At 34.6% G+C, this 12,106-nt stretch overlaps 1 protein-coding gene across 3 annotated transcripts in view; it reads right to left on the bottom strand.

Moving 5' to 3' along the window:
* Nucleotides 1-12,106, bottom strand: part of LOC108358330 (serine-rich adhesin for platelets-like) — a 244,319-nt gene that overhangs the window by 153,243 nt on the left and 78,970 nt on the right. The window contains exons 4-5 of one of the 3 annotated variants that reach the window (XM_017609607.1): nucleotides 4,488-5,550; nucleotides 1,459-2,097 (exon numbers count right to left, since the gene is read on the bottom strand). In XM_017609607.1, coding sequence (XP_017465096.1) covers nucleotides 1,459-2,097; nucleotides 4,488-5,550 — 1,702 coding nt within the window. The remainder of the gene's footprint in view (nucleotides 1-1,458; nucleotides 2,098-4,487; nucleotides 5,551-12,106) is intronic. The other 2 variants (XM_017609608.1, XM_017609609.1) reach the window with 2 other exon arrangements.

Below are 12,106 nucleotides of genomic sequence, written 5' to 3'. Positions count from 1 at the left end.
CTTATAGAAAGGTTGGTTTCTTTTCCACCTTAGACATTCCAAATTCGTTCAAAATATGCTAATTTAAAACACAGAATTATTTCAGTGTTCCTCCGCGGTTTTTTGACGTGGACTGTTTCTTCAATTTAATAGTGTTTGCTTTATTTTTGTGGAAACGAAACATGTTTTGCAAGTTATGGATCATTTCTACACTCTTTCTTCAAATATTTCTCGTATTCCAGCTGTGCGTTTTTACATATTCGTAATTTAAATTTTTTTAATAAAATCAATTGGTGGGAGTTCATGATTGTGTGTGGATTAATATCACAACACTGAGGATTGAGGATTTCAATAAGAAATTGGGTGATTTTTTCGAGAAAAACGCGATTTTTCTTGGGTTGTAGTGGTTTTTCAAATTCAGAACTTGGCAACACTGGGAAAAAGAGAAGGGAGGCACTGTACGTCGCGTCGCTTGGACGACAATATTTGAATTTATTGAAAACAGAATAAATTCGACCGACGAGCAAGAAACATTAATTTTTTTTAATTTTAATCGGCATACCTACAATAAAATTTTGTATGCATACAAGAAAAAACGCGATTTTTCTTGGGTTTTAGTGCTTTTTCAAATTCAAAACTTGGCAACACTGGGAAAAAGAGAAACAATGTGTTGTGAGTAGAGTACAATGCAAAGACTACTTATTGAACGTAATGCGGAAAATATACTTGAGCTGGCCTTTAGTACATATGTATGTACATACATGTATGCATATGTATGAACGAACATTTCCTTACGCTGCAAGATTTGTTGCGATGATTCGTGTGAGGTACAAGAGCCTGTATCAAAAGTAACGAGTAAAGTAACGATACGAAAGATACGGGCGTTGATCGCATTAGTCACGAATATATACGGGTATCCAAATTTTAGTTACTTTTACAGTTTTAGTGTGTGTTGGAGGTTGGCTTAATTGGTTCTCTCAAAATCATTACAAAATTTCAGTTGGAGCCAACATTTTGTGAACGATATGTATGAACATTTAATTTCGCCGAAATGTCCGTAGTAAGTCTTATCACTGAGTTACCTAGGTCAGACACTGAAGACAATAAAAGTTAGGTGCATAAAAAAAAAGTAAATTTAGTTAATAAATACATACCATACAATATGTCGTCATCTCTGTGTAGGGACGGGACGGTACATATTGAAATATCTTAAATATCGCCGCTTTTGTTTTAAACTATTGCGACGCAAAAGTAACCATTTCGAAAAGTTTTTACAACATTAAAATTGCGGTTAAAAGCTATTAGTTCTACTTTAGTATGTTTATGCGTTTTTAGAGCCGCTAAACTGAGAGCTGATTTCATTTAAATGGATGAGATATGATGAAATTTGAATTGGGTTCAGGTATTTGTAAGTGGATATTTTGTTCGTACTATGTATTGGTATTAAAAAAAAAATTGAGAAAAATTGGCGATCATTACATTGTTCATACTAACCAAATACATGGCCAGCTTATTCAGATCCAGATTAGCCAAATGACTGACATCGGTCGTATTTAAAAAGCTCAACATTAATCCAATATCAGCGGCAGTGGGCATCTGTGGTGCAACCGTTGCTGCTGCTGCCTGCTGTTGTTGCTGGTGAGCAACTATATGTTGTTGCTGCTGCTGTTGTTGTTTTGCATGTTGTTGTTGTTGTTGTTGTTGTTGTTGTTGAGGCGTATGAGGTGGGTGCTGAAGCTGTTGAGTCTGATGTTGACTACTACCATTTATCATGGCTGGGCAAATATTGGGTACGTTTACCACATTAGAAACGGTACTTACAACTGCTGCTGCCGCCGCTGCAGCGGCTGATGTGCTAGGACTTGTTGATAGCTGTTGCGGTGTCTGTCTTCCACTACCAACCCCACCGCTGGCAGTAGGGATACTCGTGTTCTGTTGAAGTGATTGCAGGCTACGATTGCCCGGTTCAATTGTATTCGATTGTTGTAATAGGGAATTTCCTCCTGAGTTTACACTGCCGCCCCCACCAGCAGCAGAGGCAGCAGCATTTTGCATAGACTGCAGGGTCGGCGTAGTGGGCACCGATAAAGGTGGTGTTGATGAGACCATTGCTTGCAGCTACATATATTCGCATACGATAAAAAAAGGAAAAAAGGTGTTGGCAATTTGGACAATGAAATTTGAACGGGTTTTAATTTCACTTTTATGATGAAAAATGTTGGAAAACGATACATGCCAATGACTCAATCCAAATCTTCAATGAATATATAATTTTCCACTTATTTAGCGAAGCTCTCTTCTGACTAACCCTAGTAGCATTGCGCTTATAAAGCGCATCTTCTCACTTGACATTTCTATTGTAAATGTATTTTTCCCTAGAATACATACTTATGTAGTTTAGAGGACAACGACTAAACACAAAGTTAACACTGAAATCATAGTAATAGTCACTACGATGTTTTTGGTCCTAAAAGCGTGCTCATTAAATTAGCAGGACAAAAATCATTTTAACTGTGTTTCAAACGATATTTCAATTATTATAACCAGGACCGAAAAATAAGCAAAAAGAAGCATTGGCTCGCATAGGCTCGAAAAACTACAAAAAAGGTACAGTTTAATGGTGTTTTTTATTAAGTTTATTTGAAGGAATGAAAAATTACAATGGACAATCAAGTGTTGCTTAATATTCTCAAATAATTGTATAAGATCATTTTACCATTATTAAAAATAATGCGGTTTATACTGGGGTAGGCACTCGAAGTGTTACCAATTAAAAATTCTATAATTTTGTCTATTTTGCTTTATGTTTGCTTTATTTTTAAGAAAAATATAAATTTAATGCGGATAATGGCAGCGAGTCTGTCCGGGAATGCTTCACATGTTGCACGAATGTCGTGTAATGGAATTTTGCATTGTAATACATCGAACAGTAATACATTTTTCTTAAACCTCGACTAGTTCTAATGATGGATTGATGTTTTCGAATAAAAAAAAACAAAATAGGCAAAATTATAGCATTTTTTTTGTAACACTTCGAGTGCCTACCCCTGTATAAAAAAAATATACGAATCCTTCATTTCTTTTCAAAACTGAATTTAGCAAGCGAATTAGCAAGCTAAGACTAAAGTTACTAAATATTGTAAAGTGTTGTAAATTGTTTGTTGTGCAATAAAGTTAGTTATACTGTAATTTGAGCGGTTTATTTAGCAATCCAGTGAAACTGATCCGAAGAATTTGGGAAATCGTCGAGAATTCAAGGATAATCGTAACAGTAGCAATCCTTTTTGAAGTTTTAAGCGTGCTGCGTACCAAGCTCAAGGATGTCAGAACTCCATACACAAAAAGTGCTTGAACCAAATTTTCTGAAACAGTGTGGAGCTATTAAAAACCACTACGCATTCTACTACGGTTTTCTAAAGTTGGTTGTGAACAAAGATTACAGGCAAACCATGTTTGTTACAGAAATATATGCCCGTCCCATTATTTCGTTAGGAAAGAGTGACTGCAGAATGTAAAATATCAGATGATGATATCAAGATTCCTTGAACGCTACTATTCATACACACGAAGTAATGCCAATTTTTATCTTTGCCGTTTTCTTAACAGATCCGGACTTAGCTTTATACATTAAAATCATCAAAATATGCATGGTCGTTAAAATATAGCTTGGAAACCCTTATCAAGCAATTACAAGCAAAAGCTAAAATTTTCGGCCCTGATTTTAACAAAATCTATCGGATAACTAAAAGTTAGTACACAAAAGTTTTTTTTTTCCAAATACCAATTACATGTTTTGTATTACTGGCTAGTAACATTGTCTGTCAGTCTGATATATATATGCTTGAACACTGAAACCAGTTTTAAAGACTCCTCTTTATGGCGAACAAAACTTTTCAGTAAAAACGTCCATTGTACTCTAACTAAAAAAATGCAATAACCTTCCATAACTTTTATGAAAGTTTTCTGACTTAAAAAAATCTTTTGTGAGTAAAGTACCAGTGGGACACTTCTGTTTATAAATAAAAAGTTCAATCATGCTAGGGAAGTACCTAATAGTGCTATTTAGCGCAAAAGTATATCTTATCTATGATTGTGACCTCGACTTTACCAAGATCAGTCTATTTATTTGGTTATGAAAAAAGAACTCTTAAATAAAATTTCAAATATGTTTTATGTGAATCAAAATTTGCTTGCTTTCGCGAAGGCAGTCCTGCTAGTAAAATGAACATAGTTTATCGGCTTTAGGTGCGAGAAAAATTGTCTTACATTATTCAAATACGCTGTTCTTTAATAAATTAAAGAAATAACAAATTTACAGCCAAATCTAAGAGTACTACCCAATTTAGAAAAATAATAAAGCTACAATTGAAAGGGGATAGACGTACCCAAAATAGATCGAAATTTCATTTAATCTACATTTTAACATTTTTATAAACATATTTTATCGATTCTTAGTTCAATATAAAAAATGATGTTTCCTAGGACTTAAAGGAAAATGATTCACTTACTTTTGCTTTCTGTTGCTGTTTTAATTCTTCTTTCTTGTAATTACGTTGATACGCTGTTATGACACGTCTCAAACGTGTATTCAAATCTTGCATAGACGGCCACATTGTGGCATCATCAGCAGCCATAGTCGTCGGTGGATAGCTACTTGCAACACTTTCCTCTTCATCTAAGCCTATGGTGGTCGAATTAAGAGTGTCATTTTGCGTTTGTTCATTAGTATTAGAAGTAGGAATGAGTGTTGGAATGTAATCGGTAGCTACAGGACTAGTACTCGTTGCAGCGTATTCGGTGGCAGTAGTATTTGTGTCGGTGGCTATTGCACTATCGATAGCACCGACCGGCATGGACTGTGCAGTTTCAGTCTCATTTTCAGACTTCATTTCACAATCAGCTTCGCTCCTAGCAGAGGTGGATTTGGTGAAACCGTCCTCGCTCTTTGTGAACGACACCGATGCTGATAACACCGTTGTGTCAGCTGAAGTAGAGTCTCCGCCAGCATTGGCAACAGTTGTTGTAGTAGCATCAACATCTGCCTCTGATTTAACATTAGCTACCATTTCGTCCATGTCCATCGCAACTGTTGCCATTTTCACCTCAGTTGGGGTGGAAGACGAAACAATATCTGTTGCCACTGTTGTCAATTCATTTTCAGCCTTTTCAACGGAGGCATCTGCATCTTTCGTGACATTTGATTTTTGTTCGCTAGCTTCGGATTTTTTAGATTTATCTGGGTTTTCAGAGTTTTTACTACTTTGCAAGCCTTTGAAATTTGTCTGAATCTCATCTGGTTCATTCAATGTTTGAGTTTCATTTGCCTGGTCCTTATTGGCTATACCGGCGGTACCATCGACAGTAGCCACAGAGTTCGCAGCGGCGGCACTACCAACGTCAGCAGCTTCACTTTTCGCCCGTATTCTACTCTTACCCGATGAACCAGGACGTTCGGGATCAAGTAAATCTTTGTTGTCCCCTGTTTTGGTGGAATCCGAGTCTTTGGTTATGGTGCCATCATCGTCAATTTCTTCTGCATCCTCATGTTTAGAGATTGCATCGTCTTCATTTCTGTTAAGATCGCAAACAAGTAAAAAGTAAAGTAAAAAGTAAAAGTAAAAAAGTAATCGAATCTAAGATTTAAAAAACAACGTCCTCCTCTGAGAAGTAAATGTTAACCTGTGTTCAGAAATGTGTCAAGCCAAAGCATCCGTATCTTTTATTTCTAAACTATAATTGATGAAAATGTCCAAGATGCGCAACCACGGTTAAATACCGAGTTGGAACTTAGTTCCGCAAATAAGGCATTCGCATCAATAATAGTTTATATGTAAATAAAAGAGCAAGATGCTTTGATTTGATGTATTTCTGAACACAGCCTAATATATAGACAAACAATATAAGTACATACACATTCAAACGACATCAAGAGTTTCAGAACAGAAATTGCACCGAGATTTCAGATGATTGAATTGAGTAGAAGAAAATAACATATCTGAATATAGATCAAGAAGTATTTAATAAGCATGACTAAATTATAGTACGAAATTTAAAGGAAAGGGGTTAGTCTTCACCCTTAAGTTTTTTCTATAAATACACTATTTTGCATAATTCTTTATTAACGCTATTCCCTGAACTGTAATTTTAATACTGACCTTGTATATCGCTTGCTAGAAGAATTTACTATAAAATTGCAAACTTAAAATTAACATTACTGATGACAACAGTTAAATCCCAGATAGTGTCTAACATCAGAAAGTACTTTTTGTGAAAATTACTTATAGAGGGTATTTTCGGTTTAAACTTCAGATTAGTTCAAAGCGATGTGTAGAATATACAGTGTGGTACTGACAAGCGAGAATGACCAGAAATTTCGGATGAAGTTAGTTAATGATTTGGGAATCATTTGATTTCTACGGCGAATCTCCAATTCGCATAATTTCAACGAAAATCGACGCAGTTCCGTATCTAAATCCCATAGGGAGCGAGCCTTTGGGCATATTTGTCTCAATGGGTATATAGCAATAGCAGACAATTCGGAATAGTTACAGAACTCAAATTAGCTGTTGAGTGGACCAAAATTAAGCAATCGGCACTAAACCAAATTTATTGAATCGATGCAGCAGCATATACAAAATGTCAAATTAAAGGTAGAAGAACCACCGAACATTAACTTTTAAAATGAACTAATTAAGCTATTTTTCGGTTTGCAAAGCCTAACTTAAATTAAATATGCCAATGAGGAGAGGATGAGGAAGGATGAAAAACCAAGAAACAAATTTCCCGCCAGGAACTCCGGGAAAAAACAAATGTAATGGATGGAAGAAAATAATAACATCATCAGCAAAAGAATGCCAAAAATCAAACATACACTTTACTACTAAAATCGAATGCAAAAAACTGCATTTTCAAAATAATAAAAAAAAAAATCTGATTAGAAAGTTACCAATTTGCTTTTAATTTTCCTGATTTGCACGAAAGTTTAGAAATCGTATTTTATGTTTTTAGTTGTACACTACACTTTAACGACATAAATTTAAATATGCCCTAATTATCTCTATTTCAGTAGTAACCTCTTTTTAAATGACTACACATCATTAACCTGCGGGAAAATATTAAAAAAAATCTAAAGTTGTAATTTTTGTCTATGGAAACTTTTATTTCATGCATAATTACTTTACAGCAGTCACAAGGAGATGTCCCACCAGTCACAACTTTAAATATTTTTTAATATTTCTATGAAGATTATATAAACCTCATTTTTATTGAAAACGCAAGTGTATAATTCATATTTTACAACACAAATACATTGTTCGTGAAAATTAAGTGTTTTGGCTAAATTCATCTTTGAGTGCACAAGGGTAAAATAGAGTTATTTTCAGTGTACCACTAGTCATATTCATTCAAATGATAGTTACATAAAACTAAGAAATCGTTTGGTATTTTTGTTAAAGCAATTTTATACAATAGTTATCGTTCTATGTTAAACAAGTAAAGAAGTATAATTTCGAAACCGAACTTTATATATACCCGGCGCAGGTATCAAATATCGTCGTTTCAACTTTGAACTACCTTTGCATGATAAGCAGGGATGTTTACCCGATTTCAAACGTTTCCGGTAATATGCAGAGTTAGACTTAATGATATAATTGAACCTAGTTAGGTACAAATCGATTGAGTGGTTACCTAGGTACACCTTTGTAGTCATAAAGTGGGCAGTGCTACGCCCAATTCCCCAAAGTCTATAGCAGTCTTATTTATTGTTAGAAGATTGTTGTAATTATTAACTTGGGAGTAAATTAGCGTCCTCATTGAAATTTCGGAGTTTTCGTATTTCTGAAATTTACCGTTATACGGGAAGCGGGTGTAATTTTAGTCCGATTTGAATAATTTTCAACAAAGTGCACCGAGTTTGGTAGAAATTGATAAATCGGTTACCGAGATACACATTTGCGGCGCCACGCCCATTATCCAAAAATTTATAATATTCTAATTTTATGCTAAGTGGTTATTGTAATCATCGATTTTAATTGAATTAGCTCCAGTAGTTACTGATTTATCGTAATTTTCGTGTTTCTGTAAATTACCGTTATATGGCAGGTGGGCGTGGTTATTACCCGATTTCAAAGATTTTCAACAGATTTCTTAGCTAGATCCTACGCAAGCCTCGTACCGAGTTTGGTAGGGATTGGTGAAGCGGCTACTGAGATACAGAATTTCATCATAAGTGGGCGGTGCCACGCCCATTTTCCAAAAATTTCATAACAATATTATTTTTTACCACAATTCTACTCCCCATACTAATTTTCAACAATTTGCATCTAATATTTACTGAAATATCGCAGTTTTTGCATTTTTCGAAAATACCGTTATATGGAAGTTGGCGTGGTTACAGACCGATTTCGTCCATTTTCAATACCAACCTACCTTTGATAAAGGGCAAACCTACATACCAAATTTCGTTGAGATATCTCAATTTTTGCTCGAGTCATCGTGTACACGGACAGACGGACGGACAGACAGACATGGCTTAATCGACTTCTCTTTTCATTCTGATCATTTATGTATACATACGTTTGTCCACATCTATCTCGATTCGTTTTTGCTGTTACAAACAACCGTTATGCGAACAAAGTTAATATACCCTTGTGCACAAGTGTGCTCGGGTATAAAAATATCTTTCGCTGCTGTATAAGTTCCGACGACATAGTTAAAATACACAATTGATCACATTCTGGAGTAAAATGTCCCACTAGTCACAATGGAATGGCCCTGTTATAAAAAATTAGCGCAAACAAATTAAAAGAAAAGTGTTTGCAAACATTGTGAAAAATTCTCTGTGCCAATACCTTTTTCCAGACGTGTATATTTCGTCGATTTGACGAACACTATTGCCCATTTTCCATTTCTCCCGCCATTGGACTGAAGAGCGAATTGCTCTAAAATATATATAAAACGCTTAAATAATAATTAGCCTCTATGTTTTCTTTCTTGTTAAGGCTCATCATTATTAAAAGTAGTTTGGCAGTCTTGCATGCAACATTTTTAAAAAAGGTAAATAAAAAGCACTTCGTCGATTCGACGAAGATTGCCTTTAAAATATGTAAAATAACGTTACCCTTTAAGGGTTAAGGATCACTTGGTCGTACACCACAAAGAGTCCTTTACCAGATAATATCATTTAACGACTTAGATATGGACAAGCTCACAAGTAGTGTCCGACCGAGCGTTCGGGTTCGGGTTCTGTTACCGAACAGTTCGGCCATGAAGTTCGGGTTCCGCTCGGTTTCGGCCAAAATTTGCCGAAAAGTTGTAAAGAAAATGTTTACAAATTAAAACATTTTAATTTTTTAATTTAAGTGCCTCTGTAGCGTTACTGTAATTTGATTTTATTGCTTTTTTATGGCAATTTTCTTATTTCTTGTCGTTCTTTTAATTTTGTTCTCTTTGTTTGTTTTGGCAAGTTAAATTTTCAAATTTGCTTTGTAATTCGAAGTCAAATTGAGAAAGAAATTTTTGTTCCACGTGTTAACAGCCAGAAAGAACTTTCTGTCACATTCCAGAAAAAAAAATTGCAAAATGTGACTGCAATTGAAAGAGCGAATATCGATTTCAAAAATTTATTTCAACTTGCTCTTGCTGCACTAGCAATTTTTATTTCTGCTGCAAGTGCCGTCAAACGAATCGAGTGTAGCAGTGTGAAACTGATAGCGAGTTTTAGAGAAGCAATAACAGATAATTTACATAAAATATTAGAAATGCTTTTAATTAATTATTTTGCGGTATATAATTGCTTATGTAATTTTAACTCTAAAAAGTGATTCGGTTCGGCTTCGGCCGAGCTTCAAGAAAAAAAACCAAGTGCTTGGTTCGGGTTCGGTTTCGGCCAAAAACTAGAGTTCGGTCGGACACTACACACAATACATGGCAAATTGTTAATCTTCATAGCGCTACCTGAAAAGTTGCTAAGTAAATTTTTTTTGCAAATTTTACAGGAGAGGAAATACAAAATTTAACGTATTTAAACCAAAGGAAAACTCCATACGAATCGGATGCTTTCGATCTTTGTTAAAAGATTTCTTAATACTTTGTTCTTATGGGATTTTCGGTGCTTCTTTTGGACTTTCCTTTTCGTAGCGGTGCATTTTTAATTTAAGCTTTCTCCTATATCAAAATCAGTGTTGCCAGTTTAATTAGTTTAATTGTTAAAAACTTAAAAAGCTACCAACGGGTTGAATGGCGTTTTCTCTTATCGAAATGATGTTGCCCTTTTTCCTCAGCCCTTTCACAGCTTTACGTGTTCATTTCTCAAAAATATTGCCCTTCGACTAAGCAAAAGTGCGCTAAAGTTTCCTTTGTTAAACAAAAATAATTTATAATGAATTTATCAGTTTGAGGTTTATTTAATGAATTTACCAGTCTTTCTACTTGTGATTTATTTAAATAAAACATGTGGATTTTAGTTGAAACATTTTAGCCGTTTTTAGCCGCTTTTTTTTGGCCAATTTAGCTGGTCGGCTCAAAAAGTTCTGGCAACACTGATCAAAATATGAGTTTGAGATATGAGAAGTGGACTTATCAACTTTTCACTCTAAGCTAGCGTTATGACTAACTGCGATATTTTAGTAACCACTGAAGCTTATTCACTCAAAATTGATATTTTTTTAACGAAAAATATCTAAGAAATTTTTGGAAAATGGGCGCAGCCACGTCCACTTATGATTACATTGAATATCTTGGTAACCACTTCAACAATTTCTCCCAAACTTGGCAGAGTTGTTGGCCTTGGTACAACATACCAAACAGCTGAACAGTTTTAAAATTGGACGATAACCACGTACACATCCCATATAACTACGGTGACCATATTTATGGCAGCCGAATACGGGACATAAAATAATTTTCCCAATTTTTTCCACAAAACCTTTTCCAAAGATCCTAGATTTATTAGCCCTGAAGTCTTTATTTGGCGTATATTATTCAAACTTTTGTGAGAGCCGAACATACATACATACATATGGGTGTTTCCATACAGCCGTACGCGACATTCGTACGCTTATAGAGTAACGTAAATCTATCAAAAATAGAAGTTACAGAAAAAAAAGATTACGGTTATGTTGCAACCAAAGGGTACTATGTTTGAGAAAAAAATAAGCAGCCTCGAAACCTTGGTGTGGAAAATATCCGTTCAAAACCAGGTGATAACGTACGCGACAAAAAAAGAAGTGGTTTTAAGGCACATATACATATATGCGAAAGTCTGCGAATCATGAGAGTTTTTCTTTTCTTTAAAAATTCCTAAACTAAGCTAAATAATGTACCTTTACAATCCTTCCATTTTTTGATAGAAATTATCTCTGGTTAGTTTTTATTAAAAAAAAATTATAATAACGTACGCGACATAACGTACGCGACAGATTTTTCCCCCATACAATATTTTTACTAGTAACACATACTAAATTAAATTTTTTCAGTTCTTCTCTCCACCGTTTCGCGTTTTCAAAACCTTTTTCCGCCATCTGAATACGAAATTTAAAGTTATAAAGCCGTTTGAATTCATTTGCTTGCATTTTCGGTTTACATTTTCATGGAAACACGCATATATGCGAAAGTCTGCGAATCATGGGAGTTTTTCTTTTCTTTAAAAATTCCTAAACTAAGCTAAATAATGTACCTTTACAATCCTTCCATTTTTTGATAAAAATTATCTCTGGATAGTTTTTATTAAAAAAAATTATAATAACGTCCGCGACATAACGTACGCGACAGATTTTCCCCCCATACAATATTTTTACTAGTAACACATACTAAATTAAATTTTTTCAGTTCTTCTCTCCACCGTTTCGCGTTTTGAAAACCTTTTTCCGAGATCTGAATACGAAACTTAAAGTTATAAAGCCGTTTGAATTCATTTGCTTGCATTTTCGGTTTACATTTTCATGGAAACACGCATATATGCGAAAGTCTGCGAATCATGGGAGTTTTTCTTTTCTTTAAAAATTCCTAAACTAAGCTAAATAATGTACCTTTACAATCCTTTCATATTTTAAGAGAAATTATCTCTGGCTAGTTTTATATTAAAAAAGCCAATAACGTACGCGACATAACGTACGCGACAATTTTTCTC

Source organism: Rhagoletis zephyria, unplaced genomic scaffold (genome assembly GCF_001687245.7).
Source record: "Rhagoletis zephyria isolate East Lansing unplaced genomic scaffold, Rhagoletis_zephyria_1.1 Rzeph_scaffold_00237, whole genome shotgun sequence".
In the NCBI taxonomy this organism is placed as follows: Eukaryota; Metazoa; Arthropoda; class Insecta; order Diptera; family Tephritidae; genus Rhagoletis; species Rhagoletis zephyria.
The sequence above is the reverse complement of the archived record's forward strand: the minus strand, read 5'-3'. Positions and strand labels throughout refer to the sequence as shown.